This window comes from Microtus oregoni, unplaced genomic scaffold (assembly GCF_018167655.1).
Source record: "Microtus oregoni isolate MIOR12 unplaced genomic scaffold, Mior012 000045F_ref0000178, whole genome shotgun sequence".
NCBI lineage: Eukaryota > Metazoa > Chordata > Mammalia > Rodentia > Cricetidae > Microtus > Microtus oregoni.
In genome coordinates, this window is record NW_024543219.1 from 19,361,462 (window position 1) to 19,386,207 (window position 24,746).

A 24,746-nucleotide genomic window follows, 5' to 3' on the forward strand; every position below is an offset into this window, starting at 1 on the left:
TTCAGGAGAGACTTGCAGGACCAAGGACACTTATTAGTTGGTGGCATCAGCAATGCTTTTGTCTTTCATACACAGTTATGACTAGAAGGAAGATTTCTGAGGACAAGAACGTAGATTTTATCATTCAATCACCAGCTTTAAGGTACATTCAAGTATCTTCCATTCCTGAACCTACAGCTATGATGGAGTCAATCCTCCATCCAGGACAGATACGTTTGAATCCTTGGGATGTCCAACAGAAGATGGCAGGGTCAGTAACAGTGTTGGCAAATACAGGACTTTCAACATTATCGTTTGAAAACAGACCAAGCCAAGTCTATCTTTTCAGCTTTGCCTAGGACTAAACAAGGCTTGGCCTTTCCCAGATGGTTAGGGATAACAACTGGAAAAAACATTTTCTTTCTTTTTTCTTTCAAAAAGATTTATTTTATGTATATGACAGCTCTATTGACTTTATGCCAGAAAAGGACATCAGATCTCATTACAGATGGTTGTGAGCCACCATGTGGGTTGCTGGGAATTGAACTCAGGACCTCTGGAAGAGCTCTTAATGACATTAAGTGCTCTTAGTGACTGAGCCATCTCTTCAGCCCAGAAAAAAAACCATTTTTTAAAAAATATTTATTTATTGTATTTTCAGTGTTATGCCTGCATATATGCCTGCAGGCCAGAAGAGGGCACCAGATCTCATTACAGATGGTTGTGATCCACCATGTGGTTCCTGGGAATTGAACTCAGGACCTCTGGAAGAACAGTCAGTGCTCTTAACCACTGAGCCATCTCTCCAGCCCCTGGAAATAACATTTTCAATGACAACAGGTGGCTAAGTTAAAGATTATGCTAAAAATTACTGGTCGATGTTGGCACACTTCTTTAATCCCAGCACTGTGAGCTTGAGACAAACCAGGTCTACAACCTGAGTTCCAGAGTGGTTACACAGAGAAATCGAGTCTCAGAAATCCCTCCACCCCACAAAAAAGATTATGCTCTAAGTGGGAGAAACATTCCATGTTCGATTAAATAGTCTTTCTTTTCCTCATTTACATCTTAATGCTATTCTACCGAGGAAGAAATCTGAGGTGGTTCTTCGAAGAAATTATAGGCCTTTCCAGACAGAGGAATAGTTCTGGGCTGTCCTGAATTAGAGAGCCAGCCCATGCAGGCAGTTAGAGGCTTTCTCTTCTTCTTCTTTCAATGTTTATGGGTGTTTTCCCTGTATGCAGGTCTGTGCGTCATGCATATGCCTGGTGCCCACAGGAACCAGAGGCATCAGATCCCCTGGAACTGGGGTTACAGGGAGTTGTGAACTGGTGCTGGGTATTGAATCCATTCTTTCTTGGGCTAGGAGTATGATTTACTGCTTAAGTGTATGTATCCCAGGACACATAATATCTCTTTAGTTCTTCAAAACAAAGGAAAACAAACTTCAAAGTGGAAAAACACCCTGTGCGGTTTGCTGACATTACATCAGCAATAGTGTGGATTAACAGACAAGCTCATGCATTGTTAGTAAAAAAAAAAAAAAAAAATAGGCTGGGTTCTTTGTTTTGCTTGGTTTTGGGTTGGTTGTTTGCTCAAGACAAGGTTTGTGTCACAGCTCTGGTTGTCCTGGAACTCACAGAGATGTGAGTTCTCTGTCTGCATCGAGTGCTGGGATTATAGGCACGCACCACCACTGCCCAGTGAAAGAATAGATTGTTATAACCTATCTTGCTTTATTCTAAGTTACATAATTTTTTAAAAGATTTATTTATTATGTATATAATGTTCTGCCTGCATGCCAGAAGAGGGCATGCATCAGGCCTCATTACAGATGGCTGTGAGCCACCATGTGGTTGCTGGGAATTGAACTCAGGACCTCTGGAAGAACAGTCAGCGCTCTTAACCTGAGTCATCTATCCAGCTCCTATACTTCAATTTTTTTTTTTTTGAGACAGGATTTATGTAGTCCAGGCTGGCACGGAACTCCATATGTAGCCAAGGACTTCTGGACGAGATCCTGATCACTGTCTCCACTTCCTAAAAACTGGGATTACAGGTTTGATCCAGTAAGCTAGAAAGTACCTCTTTTAAAGATGGCTTGAAATATAAAATTTGCAAAACAAAGTTGGGCCTGGTAGCCATACTTCTTAATCCCAGCACTTTGTAAATAAAAAACAAATTTTCGTGAGTTCAAGGCCAGTCTGGTCTTCGCTGTTCCAGGACGGCCAACATTTCGCTGTGACACTGACACACACAAAAAAAAAACAAAACCAAAACACTGAAAGCCACTGACTCAACAACTTCCCTTTAGCAGCTGAGGATAGAGATAAACTGTACATATGCAAAGGAATACACCACTCTCTACCTGAGTTCCTGCTGGTTTTAAAATTTGTTGGGTTTTTTTTTTTTTTTTTTTTGAGACAGGGTTTCTCTGTAGCTCTGGAGCCTGTCCTGGAACTAGCTATTGCAGACTAGGCTGAACTCACAGAGATCTGCCTGTCTCTGCCCCCCGAGTGCTGGGATTAAAGGCATGTGCCACCACCGCCCGGTTAAAATTTGTTTTTAATACTAACACTAATTGAATATTAATTACAGTTTTGATCTCAACTCATTCCTCTAAGATTTCTAAGATAGAGCCTTGGGAGACAAGGTAAGCAGACCTCCAAGTTCAAAGTAAGCCTGGCCTACAGAGTGAGTTTCAGGACAGGCAGGGCTGTTACACAGAGAAATACCATCTCAAAAAAATTGAAAAATTATAATCAGAAACATCTGCACATCCTGAAGGCATCTAATTTGGAATAAATCCATGTATACTTAAAGCCCTTCCTAAAAGCATCTGTGTTAACTGCTGGTCTTGTTACAACAAAATGCCCATCCAAGTTCCTGCAGGAAGGGCTCAGTTACGGTTACAGGTCCAGTGGACACTGCCCATCATGAGAGGGAGGGCCAGGCAGTAATGTAAGGCCACTGGGCACATTGTGCCCAGTCAAGCAGCTGCAATAAGCACTGGGCACAGCTGACTTTCATGTTGTGATTTATTTAAAATGAACAACCTCCAAACAAGATAGTAAGAATCGCAGGCACCACTGTGGAAGTGGCAGTAAAGAACTCTTGCCTGGACAGCTGTGCTTATCAGATTTCTAAACCAGACATTTGTGTTAAAATGCTTCCCAATGCATCACTGCTATGGAAACACTCTCTAGTTGGGTCTCTGCCAGTCAAGCTCCATCAAGAACAGGTTCAAAGTTCATGCACTTTGCCCTCTCCTTAATGAAACCTGCTCAATCTGCATCTCCCAACCATTAGTTTAGATATTGTTTGCACAGTGTGGTCCAGGGCTCCTAAGGCTAGAATACAAGCAGATCAAAGCGTTCTTTATTCTGGATTAGACAAGGAGCACCCCGAGCTGGAAACACAGCGTGTAAATATGCTACTGTAGCTGAGGTCTCAGCACTGTCACTGGGTCCTGTCCAAAGTTACAGCTGGGGGACCTAACTGGGTTTCTTCCTAGTCACTTACTTTTTTCCTAGTATCTCCTCAAGGGCCAGCTACCATTCCCCTTCATGCTTGGGAGTCTGGCACTCCCGCGAATGACTTGGATCCAGGAAATCATAGGTTGTAGCAATTGGTAGCTACTTGTTTAGTGCCTTGACCCTCCTTACCAGGTCAAAGACTTCCTATAAGCTGTGCAGTCCCAGTTCCTTGAACTACCAAATAGTGGGGCGTCTAGAGCCTTCCTCTCCTATTGGATCTCCTGTGTACTTCTACCATCTTATTTCTCTTTTGTGGGTGCTAGGGGTTAAACTTGGGGCTTTTACCTCTCTCCTCTTGACTTACACCCCTGTCCTTATCCAAGGCTGTTTACAGAACTCCTTAGAGCTGTGCCTACAGTTTTGCTATCAGCAGTGGGTCCTCCTGGTGCCTCCATTGTAATCAGACACAAACTCTAACAGTTCCCTGACATAGACAAGTAAACCTGACTTTGAGCAACTCTTTAAAGATTACATTGTGTGTGTCAGGGAAGGAGCATTAATGCCAAGGTACTCTTGTGGAGGGCAGAGGACAACCTGCAGTTCTTGACTCTCTCCTCTTACCTTGTGGATCCTCCAGGCAGAACTCAGGTCACCAGGCTTGGTGGCAAGTGCCTTTACTCACCCACTCACCTTGTTTGCCTTGATTCTTTTGTCTTTCACCCCCAATAACAGTAGTTCTCAACCTTCCTAATGCTGTAACCCTTTAACACAGTTTCTCATGTTGTGGTGACCCCCCACCATAAAATTACTTTCGTTGCTACTTCATAACTGTAATTTTGCTACTGTTATAAATTGTAAAACAAATGTCTGATATGCAGGGTATCTGATATGTGACCCCTGTGAAAGGGTTGTTCGACTCCCAAAGGTGTCTTGGTACACAGGTTTAGAACCCTTGCTCTAAACCTTTGCTGAAGTCTTTGACTCGTCCTTCAAGGATTTAAGTTCTGCATACTCACTGAACCTGAACTTCCTAAGTGAGCGCATACTCACTTCCAAACTACCAGTAGATAGGGACAGCTTGCTGCTGCCTCAGTGATTCCCAAACATTTTCTTCCCCTCTGTCAAGTCCTTTTTACTGAGAAGTCTCAGTATGGCTCAGTGGGTAAAAGCACTAGTCACAAAAGCCTGAGGGAGGGCCTGAGTTTTATCCCTGTAACCCTTGTCAGAGGAAAAGTAGGAGAGAACCAATCCCACGAGTCATCCACCAGACTCCACACAGCATAAGGCAACAGGAAATGAACACACACACTAATAAACAGGTACTCTTCCCTTGGGAGTCCTTTCTTCTCTGCAGAGTTCCTTTTCGCTTTTAAAAACAAGATGCAGCCAGGCGGTGGTGGTGCATGCCTTTAATCCCAGTGCTTGGGAGGCAGAGACAGGCGGATCTCTGGGAGTTCGAGGCCAGCCAGGTCTAGTTCCAGGACAGGCTCCAAAGCTACAGAGAAACCCTGTCTCAAAAACAAAACAAAACAAAACAAAACAAACAAGATGCGTGCTGCTTTTCTGCCGTCTTCCAGCTGGAACAAAGACCCTATTTTGCCCACCTAACTTCTACCAGTAAGCGATGTCCCCAACTCTCGACTCCTTATTTTATAACAGGCAAATGATTCCCTGAGATAACTAAATGCCACACACGACATCCTACAGTTTTAAAGTTGCTATTCGGCCAGTGAGAAGACTCAGTAGGTAAACGCACAGGCCACCAAACCTGACAACCCGAGGCCCAACAGTGATCAGCTCCTCCAAGTTGTCTTCTGACCTCCACGTGTGTACTGCGTAGTGTACGTAAAATTTTTTTTCTTTTCAAGCTGCAGCACTGAAACACAGGGGTGGGGGAGGATGACAACTAAGATTCCATGGCACCTGACAGTGCTAGCACTTAGGGGGCTGATGCAGGCGAACGGCAAGGAAAGCCAGGAAGTGCACAGAAGCTGCAGACCAGAGCACACTACATAGCAAGATTCTGTCTGAAACAACAAAGACACACTATATTAACAGTGCAGGATATCTAAATAAGCTGCAAGTCAACTTTCAAACGTTTTATTTTTAGTGTTTTAAAACATTTTAATACAACAAAGATATAAAATAATATATTAGTTAAATCTGGATTTAATTTAGAATCAGATATTTACTTATATACAACACTGTGCTTCAAGGTATGGCTACCACAGGAACTTTCATATCTTCAAGTAACACTAGTTTTTCTGTGGAAAGGGAGACACGCCCAGCTTAGTCCACACAAACTGCTTCTTTACTGAGTTAGGTTCACCTCCTTTGTTCCATATCAGAAACTTTCATTATCCTAACAATTCACGAATTCTTCAATGAAAAATTATTAAAATTAAACATTTTAAAGATGTTAATAACAACAGGCTTTTTAGTTTTTCAGATAATCCAGTAGCTCAGATTAAAAGAGATGTGAAATAACAATGAAGAAAACAAGCAACTTCATAATATTCCTTCTCCTGTCGAAGCACAAAGCTTCCTTCTGCCGAGACAGGAGACACACACTAGAGGCCTTTGATTAACACAGTAGAACAACGTATCCTCAGAACAACCTAGTGTAGCTGGGGAATAGCTTAGAGTTCACAGGCATTTGTACTGACTGGACTGGATAACAACATTAGTTATGTGAACTGACAGGTGACCCAACAAGCCCTTCTACAACACTTCCAGCCGTTTACAGTTCTGTGAGGAGAGACAAACAGAATCTTCCCACCGGTCGGTTGGCTGAAGCTCTCTGAGCACTAATGGGATTCACCAATCCCCAGCCGCAGAGGTACAGGGTGGGGACGACCGAGGCCAAGCTCGGCTCCGAATAAACAGCAGCTGTCTAAACCGTGTAAAGTTGTCATTAAACTGACATGCTTTGGCGGCTTTCACACTGGATGAAGAAAAGCAAATAAACTATTCTTTTTTTTTTTTTTAAAGCAATGCTCAGGGGTCTTAGGGATGCCTGAATCTAATGGGACAACCCTGGAGCACCGAGGGCCCTGGATCTAGTGGGACAGCCCTGGAGCGCTGCTTTGCAGAGTGTAGGACTTGAACAGGTTGCATCTTCTCATGAAATCAGGGTTTGTTTTTGTTTTTTTTAATATTTATTTATTATTTATTATGTATACAATATTCTGTCTGTGTGTATGCCTGCAGGCCAGGAGAGGGCACCAGACCCCGTTACCGATGGTTGTGAGCCACCATGTGGTTGCTGGGAATTGAACTCAGGACCTTTGGAAGAGCAGGCAATGCTCTTAACCTCTGAGCCATCTCTCCAGCCCCGCAAATAAACTATTCTAAGGAGTGCTCTTGTCTCCAAGGGCTGAGAACCTTAGCGGGCTGACAGGTGCTTTCACTGCTTTGACTATGGGATCTCTTTCTACAAAAGACTATCAAATAATTAAGTGTATTAAATCAGGGAATTTAAGTCAAGAACACCATAAACATTCTTAAGGATTTTAGCTCTAGAATCTTTAAGTGATAAAACTGCTTTTTGCTAAATATGATCAATGCAGGTTTTTGTCATGAATTTGAACTTAATCCGAGCACGGGAGGTAAAGACAGGTGGATCCCTGAGTTTGAGGCTACCCTAATCTACAGACTGAATTCCAGGACAGCCCAGGCAATACAGAGAAGCCCTGCCTCAAAAACAAAAAATAACTTAAAAAATTAAAAAAAAAAGGGGGGTGGGGAAGACAAGTTTTGCACACGTTCCTAAAACAGGCTGCTTCCTCTCTGCTGTAAGAGGATCTGCTCCTCTCATCTCTGCCAGCTCTCGGCCCTAACGGGCAGGCAGGAGGGCCGTCACTCACAGTGCCGATGGTAAGCTCTTGGCAGTGGTTTTTCTAGTTTGTTAAATTGACTGATTCTAAGACGTAGCCTATTGCTTTCGATTTGGAAGATCATTAACATTTAGAACCAGCATGATTAAAAGTATTTTTGTCATAGCAAGTCTGGTCAGACAGGACTGGAGGACAGCCTATTGGGAAGTACAACCCAGACAAAAAAGGTTTCTGCCTCATTCCTTTCCTACCAGCTCCCTTTCAATAAGATGCCCTGCCTTGCCCCGTAAAACAGAGCTGAGGATGTAGATCAATAGCTAGCTGAGCCCTTGCCGGGCACACACAGCCCTAGGTTTAGCACCACAGGGAGGGCAACAACACTGTTTCTAGAACATAGGCAATCCATCAAGGTCTTCTTACAGTACACCTAGTTGGAATCCCCAAACTCAAAACCTTTCCTTCCTTCTGTACTAAGTTGTTAACGATGAAATGCTCGTACAACTGCAGAATCAACTACAAGATTCAAAGGCATGGAGCCTCTCCATCCAGCCACATCCTGCCCAGAATGTAAACATAAACTCTATTTTCTCTACAGTTAAGATTTCAACAAGAGAAAACGTGCAAAGACAAAAACTGAAAACTAACTGAGACCCGAAGATGATTACCTCATGTAAATGCTCTTATAATAGTTAACAGCTTACTATCTAGCCTACCTTTCCTCAAACATTGGGAGTGACCGTGAGGCCACTCACAAGGACACTGCGGGCTGCAATAGCGCAGCAAAGCTATCTGCATTTACTTTTGTATTTTGTTCTACAATAATCCATATGAGGAGAGAAGCCTGATGTTAAGACATTTACCATGAATATAGTTAACATTTTAAAATTCATGTTGACACGTGTTTCTGGAATAGTCTCCGAAAGCCAACCCTAGCTCCCCTAGCTAAGTTGGGTTTGACATGCTATGTCAGGGGATGGGGGTGAGAGGGTGGCAGTAATGGCCTCTGACCACAAGTCAAACCACTTAAACATGCACGGAAAACCTTTACCCCGTGATTATGTAATCTCTTTACATGAGATATTGGCATTTTTGACCCTGGCTTGTAACAGAATCAGCAATTTAAAACACTGTAAGATTCTGCAGTATAAGATTTAAAAACATAATCAAACTTGAGTCGCCTCACATCTTTTCTCAAGTCATAAACGAGTGCTCTCTCCAGCAGACCCGGAGCGTGGTTGTGCAGCGCGGGCTGAAACCTGCCTGCCTAATATCCCTTTCCTGCCTGATTCACCCAGGTAGCTTCAGAGAGGGTGGGACTATGACTCCAATTGCAATAATGAATATTTCATCCACACAGAGAAGAAACAGATGTCTGCTGTGATCTAACTGTGACCTCAGCATGCCAGCACCTCCTCAAAGTCCGTGTATTGAAATGGAATGTAAAAACCACACAATTAGTATCCCACTTGTTTACGTTGAAAGTCAATTTCCAATTCTACAACCAGGTTAAGGTCAAAGCTAAAGTGACAGATGGTATCAGAGGTAAAATTAATCACCGAAGGTAATTTTCTAATGCAAACAGAGCTAATTCGTTTTAGTTCTTGACTGCCAAATTAAAACTATAGAAAGAATGTATGTACACAATTATTTTTAAGATAAAAAGCAACAAGCTTTTAGTGTCCAAATATGTCTCAGACTGTTTACTTTCAACAGTCAAAACTGAGATATTTCAGGAAAATAAAACAAAAATCCCCACAGCGCTAACACTATGCCTACAACCTGCAGAATTTTTTCACTAGAAGAAAGACTTCTTTGCATGCACATTTACTTATTTACTGACATAAGAACTTCAACATCTGGTAAAACCCTCTTACTTGTCTCACTAAGTCACATCATTAAGAAAAGCATATACTGGGCTGTCATCTGCCCTGTAACACAAATTTACTCCAGACACTTACAGCACTAAAATGACCCCACTTTACTATTACGAAGGCGGCTGTTTCCCTCATGAGTCCTTCCTATTGTTCACACTGAAGCTTTAAAACAAAACAGGAACTGCACCTATGGTGAAAATGCTGACCCCACATTTGCATCGGTGGGAAGGCCAATGACACCTGACCAGCATGTCACCACCACACACGTGGCCCCTTGCATTCTCTTCTTGTTTCACACCAATTGCTGTGTTCAATACGCTTTTCTTAAAAATGGTTCAAAGGGCAAAACATGTTTACCAGTAAGACAATCACTTTCCAGACAGACACAGATTAGCTCAAGGAAGAAGTGAGACTGGTTCACCCACTAGGGGGAAAGAGCTTCAAAAAATATTTGACTTGAGTCCTACTGAAAATCAATAAAAATCCATCAACCAGCCCAAGCTGATGTGTTTGAGCTCAGTAAGCAAACACTCAGCATACACATCACCCACACACAGGGTCTTCCTGCAAAGAAGGAGGGGCAGGAAATCCCTCCTGGAGCTCTTTGTTTAAACAGCTAGGTGAGGAGTCTTGGTTGCTCTTTCTTGAGTTTTATAGTCACAGACTTGCTCAGAACGGGAAATCTGTCAACATATAAGCCAAAAATGCAACATATCCAGGAACAACCTGGGACAAAGCAAAGTTACTCATTTTCATTCCGTAACTACTGTATATTTAACAACAAACTCATTACAGAGATACGTCTTCATCCAATTAGTCTTTTCATTATTGCCGGTTTAGAAAAAGGCCAACAATATTCATTAGGTACTGTGCCATTAACATTGCATTCAAAGAAAGAAAACATAGGAAACCAAATTCTTGCTCTCCTACTCTGATGATACGCTCTGGTATTGGCCAGAGTATGGTAGTACAAAAAGAGTCTCGTTGTGATATAAAAGGCAATAAACACATCAATGGAATAATGTTCGTGGGCAGCCAAGATGAAGAAGATTCCAAAGAGGTTGAGAACCCAGGACAGAGTATGCAAGAAATTCCAGCTTCTTGGTGTATCTAGGAGAAGGACAGAAGGATCATTTAAAAACACATTTCTTCCAAAGCTTCTTGGTCACATGCTTCTCAGGGTAGGCTACAAGCTGTTGCTCCCCAATCTGCTATGTGCCCCCAGCCCTGTCTCATGTGGTTCAGGCTGCCCTGAACTGCTTGTGTAGCTGAGGATGAACTGGAACTTCTGGGACGACAGGCATGTGCCATCACATGTTTTTATGCGGTGCTGAGGATCATGCATGACAGACCAGCACTCCACCAAGTAACTGCCAACCCCAGCCCAACTGCCTATTTATTCTTCCTAGGACTTTACATCCTCCCCATTTCCTCCTTTGCAACCAGCTGTCTGATATGTACAGAAGCATTGAAGACATACTTACATTCCGTGACAAAAAAATTCAGCATGGTTAGAACAACTGTGTGGCCACTGAACATGTAATCTCCACAAGTGTGGACACCAGTCAGGGTCATACCAAAGCCGCTCCAAATGGCAAATGCCCGGTGTAGTTTCTCCCACACACTTCCATATATCTATAAAGAAATCTTTGAATTAGTTCTTCAAATGCTTAGAGAGGTTCCAAGATTCCCCAGATCCATTATGGGAAGGGAATTCGTGAGGAATGATTCATTCAGGCAAAGGCAAACCCAATTAATTCAAAGTGGGTCCAGAGTGACCAAAAGCTTTCCTAGCCTCAGAAAATGCTGCTAATTAAGTGAGATCACAGTAATTCGAGCTCCTTTCTAGTAGAGTCCTCGAGAGTGAAAACATCCAGCTGGGCATGCAACATATGCTGAAGGGGCTTGAGCACAGGCTGGTCTACATACTGAGTTTCAGGACAGCCAGGGGCATAGAGAGAGCACATCTCAAGACAACAAAAGCAAAAAGTGGAAAGTGAAAAGGTCAAAGTCAAGAATGATGTGACATGTCCATAACCCAACACTTCATAGTCAGAGGCAGGAGGATCAAGAGTCCAAGGCTATATTCTCAAAGACATAGGCCAGCCAAGGTTACAAGAATACCCCTAAATTTTATTTTAATTTATTTGCTTATTTTTATCCCACAATGCCTATGCTTAAATCTATATTAAAATCTTTATTTTATTTTTGGTTTTTCGAGACAGGGTTTCTTTGTGCTATTCCCAACAGTGAAAGAAAGGCTAACCCTCCAGCACTGTAGGAAAGGGATGTCTTAGATCACACCAAGTTTTGTGTTTAAGCACGAATAGAGTACAAGAAATTTTCTTCTGGCTGCCCAGCGCAGCCTGGCAGAAAAATGATCCAGTATTTACTTCTGCTTAGAGAAATAGTATTTGTTCTTTTGGACACCAGGCTCAAGGGTATCACTGCCAGGTTTCCAGCCAGCTGGGCACACTTCGCCATGTTTGTCAGTGAACTGGAAGGCCTGGACTAGTCTCAGAATCTCATCTACAGAGCAGCCAACAGGAAGATCATTTACAGTGATCTGTCGAAGGGTACCTTTATCATCAATAATAAAGAGGCCCCTGAAAGAGATACCTTCATCAGCCTTTAAGACTCCATAATCCTGAGCAATGGTGTGCTTGGGATCTGTTCATAGGTCCCAATCCTCCTTGTTTTTGGGTGTATTAATCCATGCCAGATGACAGAAGTGAGAATCCACAGAAGCTCCAATCACTTGGCAGTTCAGTTTCTTAAATTCTTCTGCCCTATCACTGAAAACAATGATCTCGGTAGGGTACATAAAAGTAAAATCAAGAGGGTGACAGAAGAATGTGTTCTATTTTCCTCATTTAGGCTGATATCTTGAATTGTCTGTCGATCTGGTATAACAGCTGCGGCTTTGAAGTTAGGGCTGAGTCACAGGTCTCAAGAGGAAGAAACAGTTACAGGAAGGAAAGAAGATGACCCTGTATATACATTTCTAATATTGTTTAAGGTATTGTACCTATGCAACTCATTTAACAATGTAATGCAAAGTTTTAGCCCTTGAAAGTTATTATTACTATTTAGGACAATAACAAATATTGGTCAGTAGTAGTCAATCACTTATTACAACTGAACTTGTAGTCATATTAGGTATGTTTTCAAGGTCAAACATATACTTTAGATAGACAGGTCATCTTCAAACACTTCAGAGATCTGCAGAATATGGCATTTAAGAAGTTTTAATAACACAGGTTCTTTTTTTATGATCACGAGTCATGTCTGCTCCTGGCAGCACAAATGTACCTCAGAAAAGATGATGGTCATCAAAAACTCCATAGGGCATTTGCTTTCTTTGTAGCAAAAGTAAGCCACTGGGCAAGAAAGTGTCCTTGCCTTGACTACTAGCAGTATGCTGTCTAAATTGGAAAAGCAGGACACAAAAAAAGGACTGCTGAATTTTGCCAAGACAAGGTAGGACAATCCTTCAAAAAATCATGCTTCATAGAAAAGTCTGTCAAATATTCTAGGCCTATAGGCCAAAGATGGATGCCCCAACATTACAGAGGAACCTTGGGTAACTGTCCAGGCAGCCAGCTGTTTCTGTCATTTCTCACATTTTTTTGGAAGTTGCTTGCTCGCACTTCCTGCTTTACTTGGCTAATGTTTTCTTCTTGGGTCTCTGAGGGACTAAACACACGACAGCTACAGTCTCCTTGTTTACTAGACTCAGAAAAGAAAATCACTAAGGAAATGTAAAGTGTGTAAGGTTGAGAGACATAAAAAGATAACTTTGGGTTGGTAATGCAAGTTAGAATGGAAAATTAGGTATAAAATTTGACTCAGTAGGATAGACAACAGAGTATTTTCTTTGAATTTGTCAGATGCAAATGGACTAGACATTGTTGATGTACTTAGTGCCTGTATATATATCGTTGGGTACTTATTATATATCGTTTTCTTACATTAGTTATAGCCTTATTTTATTTTTTATAATTTTTTATTTACAAAAAAGAGAAATGTGGTAATATTTTGTTTGTGCTTTAACAAATAAAGCTTGCCTGAAGATAAGAGTGTGGAGCTAGTCACACTAGTTAGCCATAGAGGCCAGGCAGTAGTGGCACACACCTTAATTCCAGCACTCAGGAGACAGAGTGGATCTCTTGAGTTCAAAGCCACCCTGGGCTACATGAGATTGAATCAGTCTAAAAGAGAAACAGAGCCTTTGACCCCAGCACTTGGGAGCACACGTCTTTAATCCCAGTACTAAGGAGGTGGAGACAGGAATGATACGGTTGGGTGGAGAGAGCAATATAAGGTGGGAGGAGACAGGAGTTCAAAGCATTCAGCCTGAGGACTTGTTGAGACAGGATACCCCATTTGGTCTGAGGATTTGTAGAGGTAAGGACTAGTGGCTGGCTGATCTGCTTCTCTGATCTTTCAGCTTTTACTCACTAATATCTGACTATTAAGACCCATTAGAAATCATGCCACAGAAAAACTGTCTGGATGACAAGATATGCAAATTAGCTTTGTGCTGCTAAATTTCAAAACCAATCTTGGTTTTATGATTTTAAACCATTAATTTATCAAAAATGAAATGCCCGTGGATCTCACTGTAACGGATTTGGCTCTGGTTATTATCCCCATAACACTCTACTCTGAGACTGCTATAAATAATGTAGGTCAATAATAATAATATAGGCCTATGGATCTCACTGTAAGGGATTTGACTCTGGTTATTATCCCCATAACACTCTACTTTTGAGACTGCTATAAGTAATGTAGGTCAATAGGCAGGCTGCATTATGCTTCAAAGCAATTAGCAGCATTTAGGGCAGATTTGGATGGAAATAGCCATACATAACTATAATAAAGAAAAGTCACCAGAAACAGAAAGAGGACTGTCCACAGTGGAGAGTGACGTCTAATTTCTTCTTGTAGCACAAGCTGCAGCTACGTGCACAAAGATCCAGCCTTCTCTTCAGTGGCTGTCCCCTGATAGTTCCCTTCAAGCACAGGAAATTCTTTTATCTGCATAACAAGCTTATGTTATGTTCCACCTTAAATATATTCCTTTGATATCTTTGGATCTGGCTGTTCAGAAAACTGCACTCAGTAAGGGCTTTAAAAATCCCTCCGTGTGGGCTGGAGAGATGGCTCAGCAGTTAAGAGCATTGCCTGCTCTTCCAAAGGTCCTAAGTTCAATTCCCAGCAACCACATGGTGGCTCACAACCATCTGTAATGAGGTCTGGAACCCTCTTCTGGCCCACAGGCATACACACAGACAGAATATTGTATACATAATAAATAAATATTAAAAAAAATCCCTCCGTGTATAAAAAGAAGCATCTATCTACATTAGCTAATTAAGCAAAAGATGCAAACACAAAAGCATTCTTTGAGATCTCCAGATCTGCCTTTAGCAGGAGGCAGAGACTGAGGGTCTGAATCCTCCAGCCTAGACAGAGATGACACATGTGTCCATGTGTTGTTACCTGAAAAATCTTGTCTGGATAATAAGGCTGCCATTCATGGCCAAGGAGGTCCTCTCCTGAACTTGCCACACCTCCAGAAGCCTCCTGTCTCTTATTCCTTTATATAATGAAAAACAAATTTCAACACTCTGGCAGATTCCCCTACTTTGTACATGGCTCTGGAGGTATTATCAAATTTGTATGCCTTTTCTTCTAGTAATCTATTGAGACTAAAACTGTCAAACTTTCAGAGGGAAAGCACACAACTTCATTACAGTTTGTTCCTAATCAATTAGTATACTTTCGGGGGAAAATGTTTTTGCCTTCACGTCAAACCACATATGGTATAATTTCAGGAGATTAGGTTCTTATATAAACGAAAAGTGAACAAAGTGGCATGCTGTAGGAATGAAAACCCAGCCTCCACCTCCAGTCAAATGCGGTATTGTCATCACTTCCAGAGACTGCTCACAACTGCTGTGACAGTTACATCACGCAACTCGGAACCATGCAGCTGTTCTAAAACAGCTAGAGGATCTTCTCGTTGAAGGTCAAGGACTCCTCAGCAGCACAAGGAGGCTCAAAGCAGGACAAAAGCTCGAATTGAGCATCTACCTCACTTCCTGTGGATGAGTCGCAAGCTTAACTCTGCTCAAAGGCATGTTAGACATGGCTCTACTCAGTTTATTTTCTCTCCCTTCAAAGCTAAAATGATGGTACAAAGAAAGCTAAGGATGAGAACTGAGATGCCATCTCAGTATCCCTTCCAGACCCACGGCCCGAAATTTGCAGTCCATTGGAGCCTCACTGACAGGTCACCCCATCATGAGATAACCCTCAAGCAAGACTAGTCACCTCATGGGAACTGGCTTTTTCCCTCAGGCAATAACAAGAACTGAGGTACCAACCAGACCACACTTAGACCAAGGAGGCCTTATTACGTGTACTTCTTGCTCTCACTCCAACTTCTCCTCTACTTAAACCTAAAGTTGTTATCAGTACTGATTTTGGAGGTCACTGGACTCCTCTGTCTGCTCCTCTTTCCCAAGTGGCCACAATGACTGAATCTCTCTGTCTTCTATCACTTAACTGGTACACTGGGATAGGTGACTCAGTTTAGTCTGCTGGGACTTAGGGAGAGGGCTCTGTGATTAAGAATATGTACTGTTCTTTCAAAGGACCCTAATCACTTCCCAGCACCCATGAATGATGGCTCCCAACTGCAGCTCCAAGAAATCCAACACCTCTGGTCTTTGTGGGATTCACTATGGCAGTGGTTCTCAACCTTCCTAATGATGCGACCTTTTAACAGTTCCTCATGTTGAGGTGACTCCAACCATAAAATTATTTTCATTGCCACCTCATAACCGTAATTTTGCTAGTTATAAACTGTAATGTAAATAATTGATATGCAGGATATCTGTTATGTGAGCACTATAAAAGGGTTGTTCAACCTGCAAAAGGGTCAAACAGATTATGCGCTACAGGTTGAAAATCAGTGCACTACGTGGTTCAGCTGTTCTCGAATTTGCCACACACAGCCTTCTGAGTGCTGGGATTATAGGTACGAACTGCCACGTCCAGTTACTGATGACTGTTTCAGTGCAGTTTTGCTCTGATAAGTAAAGGCCTGAGTGGGTCTAGCTAGAAGGTTCAGTGTGTAGAGGCACTCCTGGGCAGGCCCAATGACTGGAGTTCAATTTCTGGGTCTCACCAAGCAGCAGGAGAGAAGTGGCTCTCGAGAGCTGTCCTCTGAACCACACACTCATGCTGAGGCAGGTGTACGCCTGCACTTGCATATGTGCACACACACACTCTCTTTAATATTTTTTTCCTTTTGTTTTTTTGAGACAAAGTTTCTCTGTAGCTTTGGAGCCTGTCCTGGAACTCCCTCTGTAGATCAGGCTGGCCTCTAACCCAGATATCCACCTGCCTCTGCCTCCTGAGTGCTAGGATTAAAGGCATGCACCAACATCACCAGGCAACACCCCCTAAATTTAAAATATTTTTGATGAATATTTTTGAGTGATATCTGGAAACCAAAAGCAAACATGGATAATGTTCATTGCACTGCTTCAGAAAGAAAGGATACTTAAAAAGTACAAAGTTACCAAAGGCAATCTACAGATTCAATGCAACGCCCAGCAAAATTCTTCAAAGACCTCGAAAGAATGGTACCCAACTTCATATGGAAAAGCAAAAAACCCAGGATAGCCAAAATAATCATATACAATAAAAGAACTACTGGAGGCATCACAATCACTGACTTCAAACTCTACTACAGTACTGAAAACAGCCTGGTATTGGCATAAGAACAGACAGGAGGACCAATGGAACTGAATAGAAGACCCAGATCAGACAGAGGTCTGAGCTCCAAAATATTCAAAGAACTCAAGAAATTGGACACAAAAAGATCACATAATCCAATAAAAAAAATGGAGTAAGACCTAAACAGAGAACTCTCAACAGAGGAATCTAAAATGGCTGAAAGATAATGTTCGATATCCTTAGTCATCAGAGAAATGCAAATCAAAACAACTCTGAGGCCGGGCGGTGGTGGCGCACGCCTTTAATCCCAGCACTTGGGAGGCAGAGGCAGGCGGATCTCTGTGAGTTCGAGACCAGCCTGATCTACAAGAGCTAGTTCCAGGACAGGCTCCAAAACCACAGAGAAACCCTGTCTCGAAAAACCAAAATAAATAAATAAATAAATATATATTTATTTATATATATATATTTATTTATATATATAACTCTGAGATTCCATCTTACACCTGTAACGATGGCCAAGATAAAAAACACTGATGACAACTTATGCTGGAGAGGTTGTGGGGAAAAGGGAACACTTCTGCATTGCTGGTGGGAATGCAAGCTGGTACAGCCCCTTTGGATGTCAGTGTGGTGATTTCTCAGAAAATTAGGAAACAACCTTCCTCAAGACCCAGTAACACCACTTTTGGGTATATATCCAAAGGATGCTCAATCATGCCACAAGGACATGTGCTCAGCTATGTTCATAGCAGCTTTGTTTGTCATAGCCAGAACCTGGAAACAACCTAAATGCCCCTCGACCGAAGAACGGATAAGGAAAATGTGGTACATTTACACAATGGAATACTACACAGCAGAAAAAAAGGACATCTTGAATTTTGCAGGAAAATGGATGGAGCTAGAAAACATTATTTTGAGTGAGGTAACCCAGACACAGAAAGACAATTACCACATGGATTCACTCATAGGTGCTTTTTAAACATAAAGCAAAGAAAACCAGTCTACAAATCACAATCCAAGAGAACTTAGACAGCAATGAGGACACTAAGAGAGACTTACATAGATCTAATCCAGATGCAAAGTAGAAGAAAGTAGAAAAAGACAAGATCTTCTGAGTAAATTGGGAGCATGGATACCTTGGGGGAGGGTTGAAGTGGGGAGGGGGAGAGTCAGGGAGGGGAGCAGAGAAAAATGTAGAGCTCAATAAATATCAGTTTTTAAAAAAAAAGGTTACAAAGTTACTATGTGCTCTTTACAAAAAAAGTAACTAAGGAGACTGGGGAGATGGGTAAAGTGCTTCTATGCAAATGTGCCTTGAGTTCAGATCCCTAGAACCCATGCCAAGACAAAACCTAAAAGGCTAGTTGGATACAATGACCCATTGGTAATCCCAGTATGAAGAGGAGGAGACAAGAATTCCCCAGAGTCGCTGGATGTTAGCTGAACTGGTGCATGCTGAAATGCCTCAGTATATAAGGTGGAGATTGATCAAGAAAAGAACCTGACACTAACCTCAGGCCTTACCCAGACATACAAGATAAAGAATAATACAGCAGTAACTTAACCCTAAATTACAGATCCACCTTTGAAATTCATCCTTCAGTTGAAGGATGTCCATCAATGTCAACTTATTGGAGTAAATACAAACTCTACATAAAAATGATTTGTGCTGCTGGAGGTAGCCAACACTTCTAATCCTAGCAGTTGTGAGGCAGAGACAGAAGAATCTCTGTGAGTTCCAGGCCAGCCTGTGTTCTAGGCTATCCAGAGTTGCATAGAGAGATTCTGCCTCCAAGGGAGGGAGAAAAGAAAGAAGAAACTCCAAGCCAGATCTGTGCAAGTAGGCACAAATATTAACAGTTTTACTTATAGGTCGGGACAAAAAGGGTTCTATGTAAGCTTTTGCTTTTTTAACATACATTTATATATAATTTGATTTCTTACAAGAAACACGGTCAACTTTGTAATAAAAAGATGTTTTTCTGCCAGGTGGTGATGGCACATGCCTTTAATCCCTGTACTCCAGAGGAGAGGCCGGCAGATCTGTGAATTCGAGGCTAGCCTGGTCTACAGAGCAAGTTCCAGGACAGTCAGGGCTACACAGAGAACCCTGTTTCCAAAAAGAAAAAGGAAAAGGAAAAAAAACAGAGAAAAGAAATGTTTTTTCTATATTGAAAAACACAAAACTCCCCAACAGTTTGTAACCTTAATATTTGCTTTCAATCCTTCTCAGTGCTCAGCCTCACATGCCTAATGCCTGGAGAACTCAGCTGCCCTTCACGTAAGGGCAGCATTTTTAGCTCTTATCTCCTTTGGGTGCTTAATCTTCCTTCCCTAATTGGCCTGCCAGCTATTTCTACTACTGCAGTATAGGCAATGGCACCTAATTTTGTTTTACAAACATTGAAATAACAAAGGTGTTAATGCCCATTAAGTCCCCTGTCTGAAAAGTAGACTATTAATTTTTTTGCCTAAATCTAACTATTCACAATTTTGTGTACCAAGGACATATGATACCATCAAGTTTTGGTCTTGTTTCTTTTAAACGGATCTTTCTACATAGCCCTGAGTCCCACAGTCCTGGAGCTCAGCTTGAACACAGATCTGCCAGCCTCTGCCTCCCAAGTGCTGAGATTAAAGGTATGTGTAACTACGCCTAACTGAGATCCTCAACACTTAAAATTATTTTATTGATTTTTAAAAATTAACTAAGAGTGTATGTGGGGGTGGGTGGGTGGGTGATGATGGGAAAAGGGACTGAACCTCAGGACCCTGTGGACATTATACACTAACATTAACTAAGAGTGTATGTGGGGGTGGGTGGGTGATGATGGGAAAAGGGACTGAACCTCAGGACCCTGTGGACATTATATACTCACCCTGTGTATGTGGGGGTGATGATGGGAAAGGGACTGAACCTCAGGACCCTGTGGACATTATACACTCACCCTGTCACTGAGCTTAAATTCATTTTTCTATTTTTATTCTTCTTTTATTTTATTTCTGGTTCTTCAAGACAGGGTTTCACTGTCTAACAGCCCTAGCTGTCCTCAAATTCACTTTGTAGATCAGGCTGGTCAAAAGATCAGCCTGCCTCTGCCTCCCAAGTTCTGGGATTAAAGACGTGTGCCACCACTGCCCAGCTATAAACCTTTTTTGTTCCCTATCAGCATAATTTGTCTTCTATTTAACCAGAAATGGATACATCAACAATGTAATAAAACAGGAAATTATAAAGCACACACCAAAACCAAAGAGAAAAAAATATCAATATTTCATATATTCTAGACAGTTTACAGAGTACCAGGTTAGTTTCAACTGGAAAATGCTTAAAATGTTTAAAGAAAAGGAGTGATGGGGGCTGGAGGGATGGCTCAGTGCCTGCTCTTCCAGAGGTCCTGAGTTCAATTCCCAGCATCCACATGGTGGCTCACAACCTTCTGTAATGAGATCTGGTGCCCTCTAGTGGCATGCAGGTATACATGCAGGCAGAACACTATACATAATAAATAAATCTTAAAAATGAGAAAAGGAGCAATGGAAGCAATAAAGGACCAGAACACACCATATGAATATCTAAAGTGTATCAAGGGTGAATGTGATCCAAATGCATTGTGAATATGTATGACAGTCTGATAATGAAACCCATTATGGTACATAATTAATGCATACTAAAAAAATTATAAATAAGATGCTAAGTAAAGTGAGGAAGGGAAAATGTAGCAGAAAAATAGAGACAAAATATTGTTTTCCCATAACATGGAACTACTCTCCCTGATGGAATCACAGGGAGACAAGTCTAGCTGAAGGTCACTTAACCCAGCCATTTCTGTCAAGTTTACTACTGATACTGCAAATACATCAAAGCACATTCTAACATGAAAAGCACAGTCTTTGTCCTCCTGCACAATTGTGTCATTAATCCAAAACAACAATAAAGAAGATATAGAAGGTAGCAGGCTACCTTTCCAGTGCACTGCAGGTGCTGTCCTGGCACGGAGAGCGAGGTCACAAACATGGTAAAGCAGCGAAGCAAAAATACAGTGCCCATCAGACTACAGAGCCTTCGCAGAAGGATTGACCTGTGAACAGAGTGATCAGAGCAGAAATCAGAGAACAGTCCAAACTCTCCTAGAGAGAGTGCAAGGGGAAACCACCAGTCTTTATGAAGGACAGAAGTCTTACCCCCTCTTAGGAGTTCTGTATTAAAAGGAAAACCATAGAGACAAATGGGTCAGTGTTTGTGTGGGGCCAAGGCTGGGATTGGAATCAATAATGAAGAGACAGAAGTAATACTGGGGGCCTTGGGATTAATACTATTCAAAAAAGGTTTATTAAGGTTTATTTTATTACTTTTTAATTACGTGTAGGTATGTGTATGTGCCTGTGAGTGTGTGCAGGGATGTGGAGGTGTCCTTGGAGGCTAAATGTGTAGGATTCCCTGGAACTGGAGTTACCGGCTGATGGAGGAAGGTCATTGGTTAAAAAAATAAAGAAACTGCTTGGCTGGCCCTCATAGGTTAGAACACAGGTGGGTGGAGAAAACAGAACAGAATGCTGGGAGGAAGAGGAAGTGAGCTCAGACTCCACAGCTCTCCTCTCGGGAGCAGACGCCCAGAGAGACGCCATGCCCCGCTCCAGGGAAGATGCACGCAATGAAGCTCCGACCCAGAATGGACTTAGGCTAGAATCTTCCCGGTAAGCGCACCTAGGGGCGGTACACAGATGATTAGAAATGGGCTAAATTAATATGTGAGAATTAGCCTAAAAGAGGCTAGATAGAAATGGGTCAAGCAGTGATTAAATGAATACAGTTTGTGTGTTGTTATTTCGGGCATAAGCTAGCTGGGCAGGCGGGGTGCTGGGGACGCAGGCGGGGTGCTGGGGACGCAGCCCCGCCGCTCTTATTACTACAACCGGCAGCTGAGAGCCATTCAGTGTGGGCACTGGGAACTGAACTCCAGTGCTGTGAACAGCAGCAAGTGCTTTTTACCAGAGTCACCTGGCCCACCCCTTAAGTTGTTTATAGCAGAGTAAAGTTAATTACTCAAGAATCTACTTTTGCTCATTAACAGCACTAAAATGGTTGATAAGAGTGGCTATATGAAGTTATTCTAAGCTGTCCCTAACTTAAATTTAAGATATGAAAGTAATACTAAGTTTTATAAAGTATACCTAAAACAGAAACTTTGAATAAGCATAATTTGAGTAATCATAAACTGTGATATCATTTGTACCATTATTTCTGCAAATGCCCTAAATCTAAACATACTAAGTGTTTGGGGGACTTCTTCTCAAAAGCAGCTCTGAACACAAGGCAAGGAATGTTTTAATCTTTAGTGTACACATCTACATAGAGCTTGGGAAATCCCCCTTCAACAACCTTTCTGAGGACCCCATCAATGTCATACGATGAGGACATCTGAGAAGTATCTAAGTAAACACTGCCTCCAGGATTTGTGCACTTTAAGTAAACACCACTGTGTGGATTTACCCGGTCACTACTAAGCTTCACGGCACCTACCAAAGTTTCTTCTAAGGTTAAATTTGTTCTTATTTTCAAGAGTGGATATATTCGAATTCACAGGGTCTTGTGAGCCAAAGTTAACCACAAAGCAGTGATATAATGCTTTTAAACCATTTCATCCTAAAATAGGAGTACACACAAGACAGAATGAGAAATGTGGCAAAATGGCCTCAAAATGTGACAAAAATAGCAGTCCTCAACCTTTGTTTTCACCTTCAAAAAACTAAAATAACTAAGCTCAGGATGTATGTGGTGACCACAGAACTTCCTGGTGAGGAGAGGGCCCCAATTGCAAGACAACTCCCAGTCATTCCTCTCCAGGCTTCTAAAATCAATGGACAGCAGCTTAACCACAGAGTTTTATAATAATTTTCTTCATCACTAAGCCTGACTTTCTTTCCTATTTTTTTTGACATCAAGAGAGTCTCATTAAAGAAGCAGAAAAAGGTCTTCCTACTTTTGTGCCTTCTCGGCAGTGTTTATTTATTTACTTATTTATTTTTTGGTTTTTCAAAGTTTCTCTGTGTAAGAGCTCTGGCTGCCTGGAACTCACTCTTGTAGAACAGGCTGGCTTTGAACTCAGAGATCCGCCTGCCTCTGCCTCCCGAGTACTGGGATTAAAGGCGTGCACCACCACCACCCGACTGCTGTTTTTACTTGTGATTAAAGAAAGAAAAAAGTCTTCCTTTTGCATTTTGTGGTGAAAGCACTCTCCCCACTGAGCAACCTCACCATCTCAGATGTGCAGGACAGGCAAACAGCTGCTTCACGGGCTTCCCCCCTCCAATCAAACACCTAACCTAACACTGTCCTTGGAAGCTTTTCTATCTCTCTAAAGAAGTGGTATTTCTAGTTTGTTTTTGAAGAAGAAGAAAGGAGAAAGTTGAGAGGAAGAGAAGAAAGAGGAGGAACAGAAGGTAAGAGGAGTAGGAGAAGGCTAGACTAGCAAGGACTGGCCCAAGGCTGACTACCCTTTCCCCTATAAAAAACATTCACAATATTATTAAATAATATATTGGTCTTAGAACTTTCCTTAACCAAAGCCCCAATTTTCTTTTGTAAAAAGCTATGTCACACTGAGCAGAGGGAAATCTTCCAGAGCAATGCAGAGGGAAGAACCAGGCTTGACAACCCGAAATGAGTCAGACATTTACAGTCCTTAGAAATCGGGAATACCTGTGCTTGTGAAGAAGAAGAACCAGGATCCAAATGTAGCACAGAATCATGCCACACACTTCAGTCATGGAGAAGGCCCACGGGATCCTGGGAACACTGCAACAGAAAAATAGTTCTTTCTGGAACTGAAGACGAGCAGGTGCATCCCTTTTCATACAATGCTTCAAGCTCAGAACTGCTCTGTAGAACGTTACCTTTCTCAGGAGATATTTGAAAAGCCCGGGGGGGGGGGGGGTTAAAAATCAGCAGATGGATTTCCAAGTTTCAGACCAGCCCGGTCTACATAAAGAGTTCAAGGACATCTAGGGAAACAGTGAGACCCTGCTCCCAACAAGAAATATATCTACACATACAAAGGTAAATCCACTTCTTCCCAAAAGTAAACCTAAGTACTGAAGTTCTGCTCCCCAGTTTTACTCTATTTCATCCCACATTAAATCTTTTAGTAATACACACACACACACCTTTCTCTGTATGAGTCTCTCATTCACTATTAAGAACAGCTGTTTTAGCTTTTACTCAATGTAAGCTTATAGCCATACAAAAATTATGATGATACTCCTCCTGTAAAACTTCTAATTTTCTAGAGCTAATAAAAACCTCTTCTAGAAAAGTTTCCAGGTACTTACTCATGCTCCTTTCTCCCTCCCTCCCTCCCCCATTACTCCTCCTGTTATACTGGTATATAATGGCATTCTCCTTCCTCCCTCCCTCCCCCATTACTCCTCCTGTTATACTGGTATATAATGGCATTCTTGCTCCCTTCTGTTTTTATCTTTTCTCCTATTATCTTGCCCTTTCTTTGCCCTACCACAGCAACCAACACTGGCTGTTACAGCCTGAACTTTGTCATTACTAATATTTCTCTTCACACCCTCAATTTCAAGAATTCTATGCTTTAGGTATAATACATAAAAATATATGTAAGAACCCAAACACAAACATACCCCAGGTCATCCCTACCAGTACAACATCCTACAGTATTGCCCTGCGGTCAAGCCCTATGTCCACTTCTTTGCAATCTTTAATTGACCTTACAGCAAAGATCTGATTGTCTTCAATCCCCATGTCCTCCCATCATCACTATTTATTTGAAAAAAATCGTGATCCTTCTAAAAAGCTT

The 24,746-nt window shown here is 41.9% G+C and overlaps 1 protein-coding gene and 1 pseudogene across 2 annotated transcripts in view; both read right to left on the minus strand.

The window, feature by feature from the left end:
* Positions 1-5,539: 5,539 nt before the first annotated feature.
* The window catches only part of LOC121434952 (sphingomyelin synthase-related protein 1), a 49,996-nt gene continuing 30,789 nt past the window's right edge, over positions 5,540-24,746 (minus strand). For both annotated transcript variants that reach the window (XM_041633945.1, XM_041633946.1), the window contains exons 3-6: positions 23,624-23,719; positions 20,885-21,002; positions 10,650-10,800; positions 5,540-10,275 (exon numbers count right to left, since the gene is read on the minus strand). In XM_041633945.1, coding sequence (XP_041489879.1) covers positions 9,971-10,275; positions 10,650-10,800; positions 20,885-21,002; positions 23,624-23,719 — 670 coding nt within the window. In that variant the 3' untranslated portion in view covers positions 5,540-9,970. The remainder of the gene's footprint in view (positions 10,276-10,649; positions 10,801-20,884; positions 21,003-23,623; positions 23,720-24,746) is intronic.
* Positions 11,555-14,708, minus strand: LOC121434869 (annotated as a pseudogene).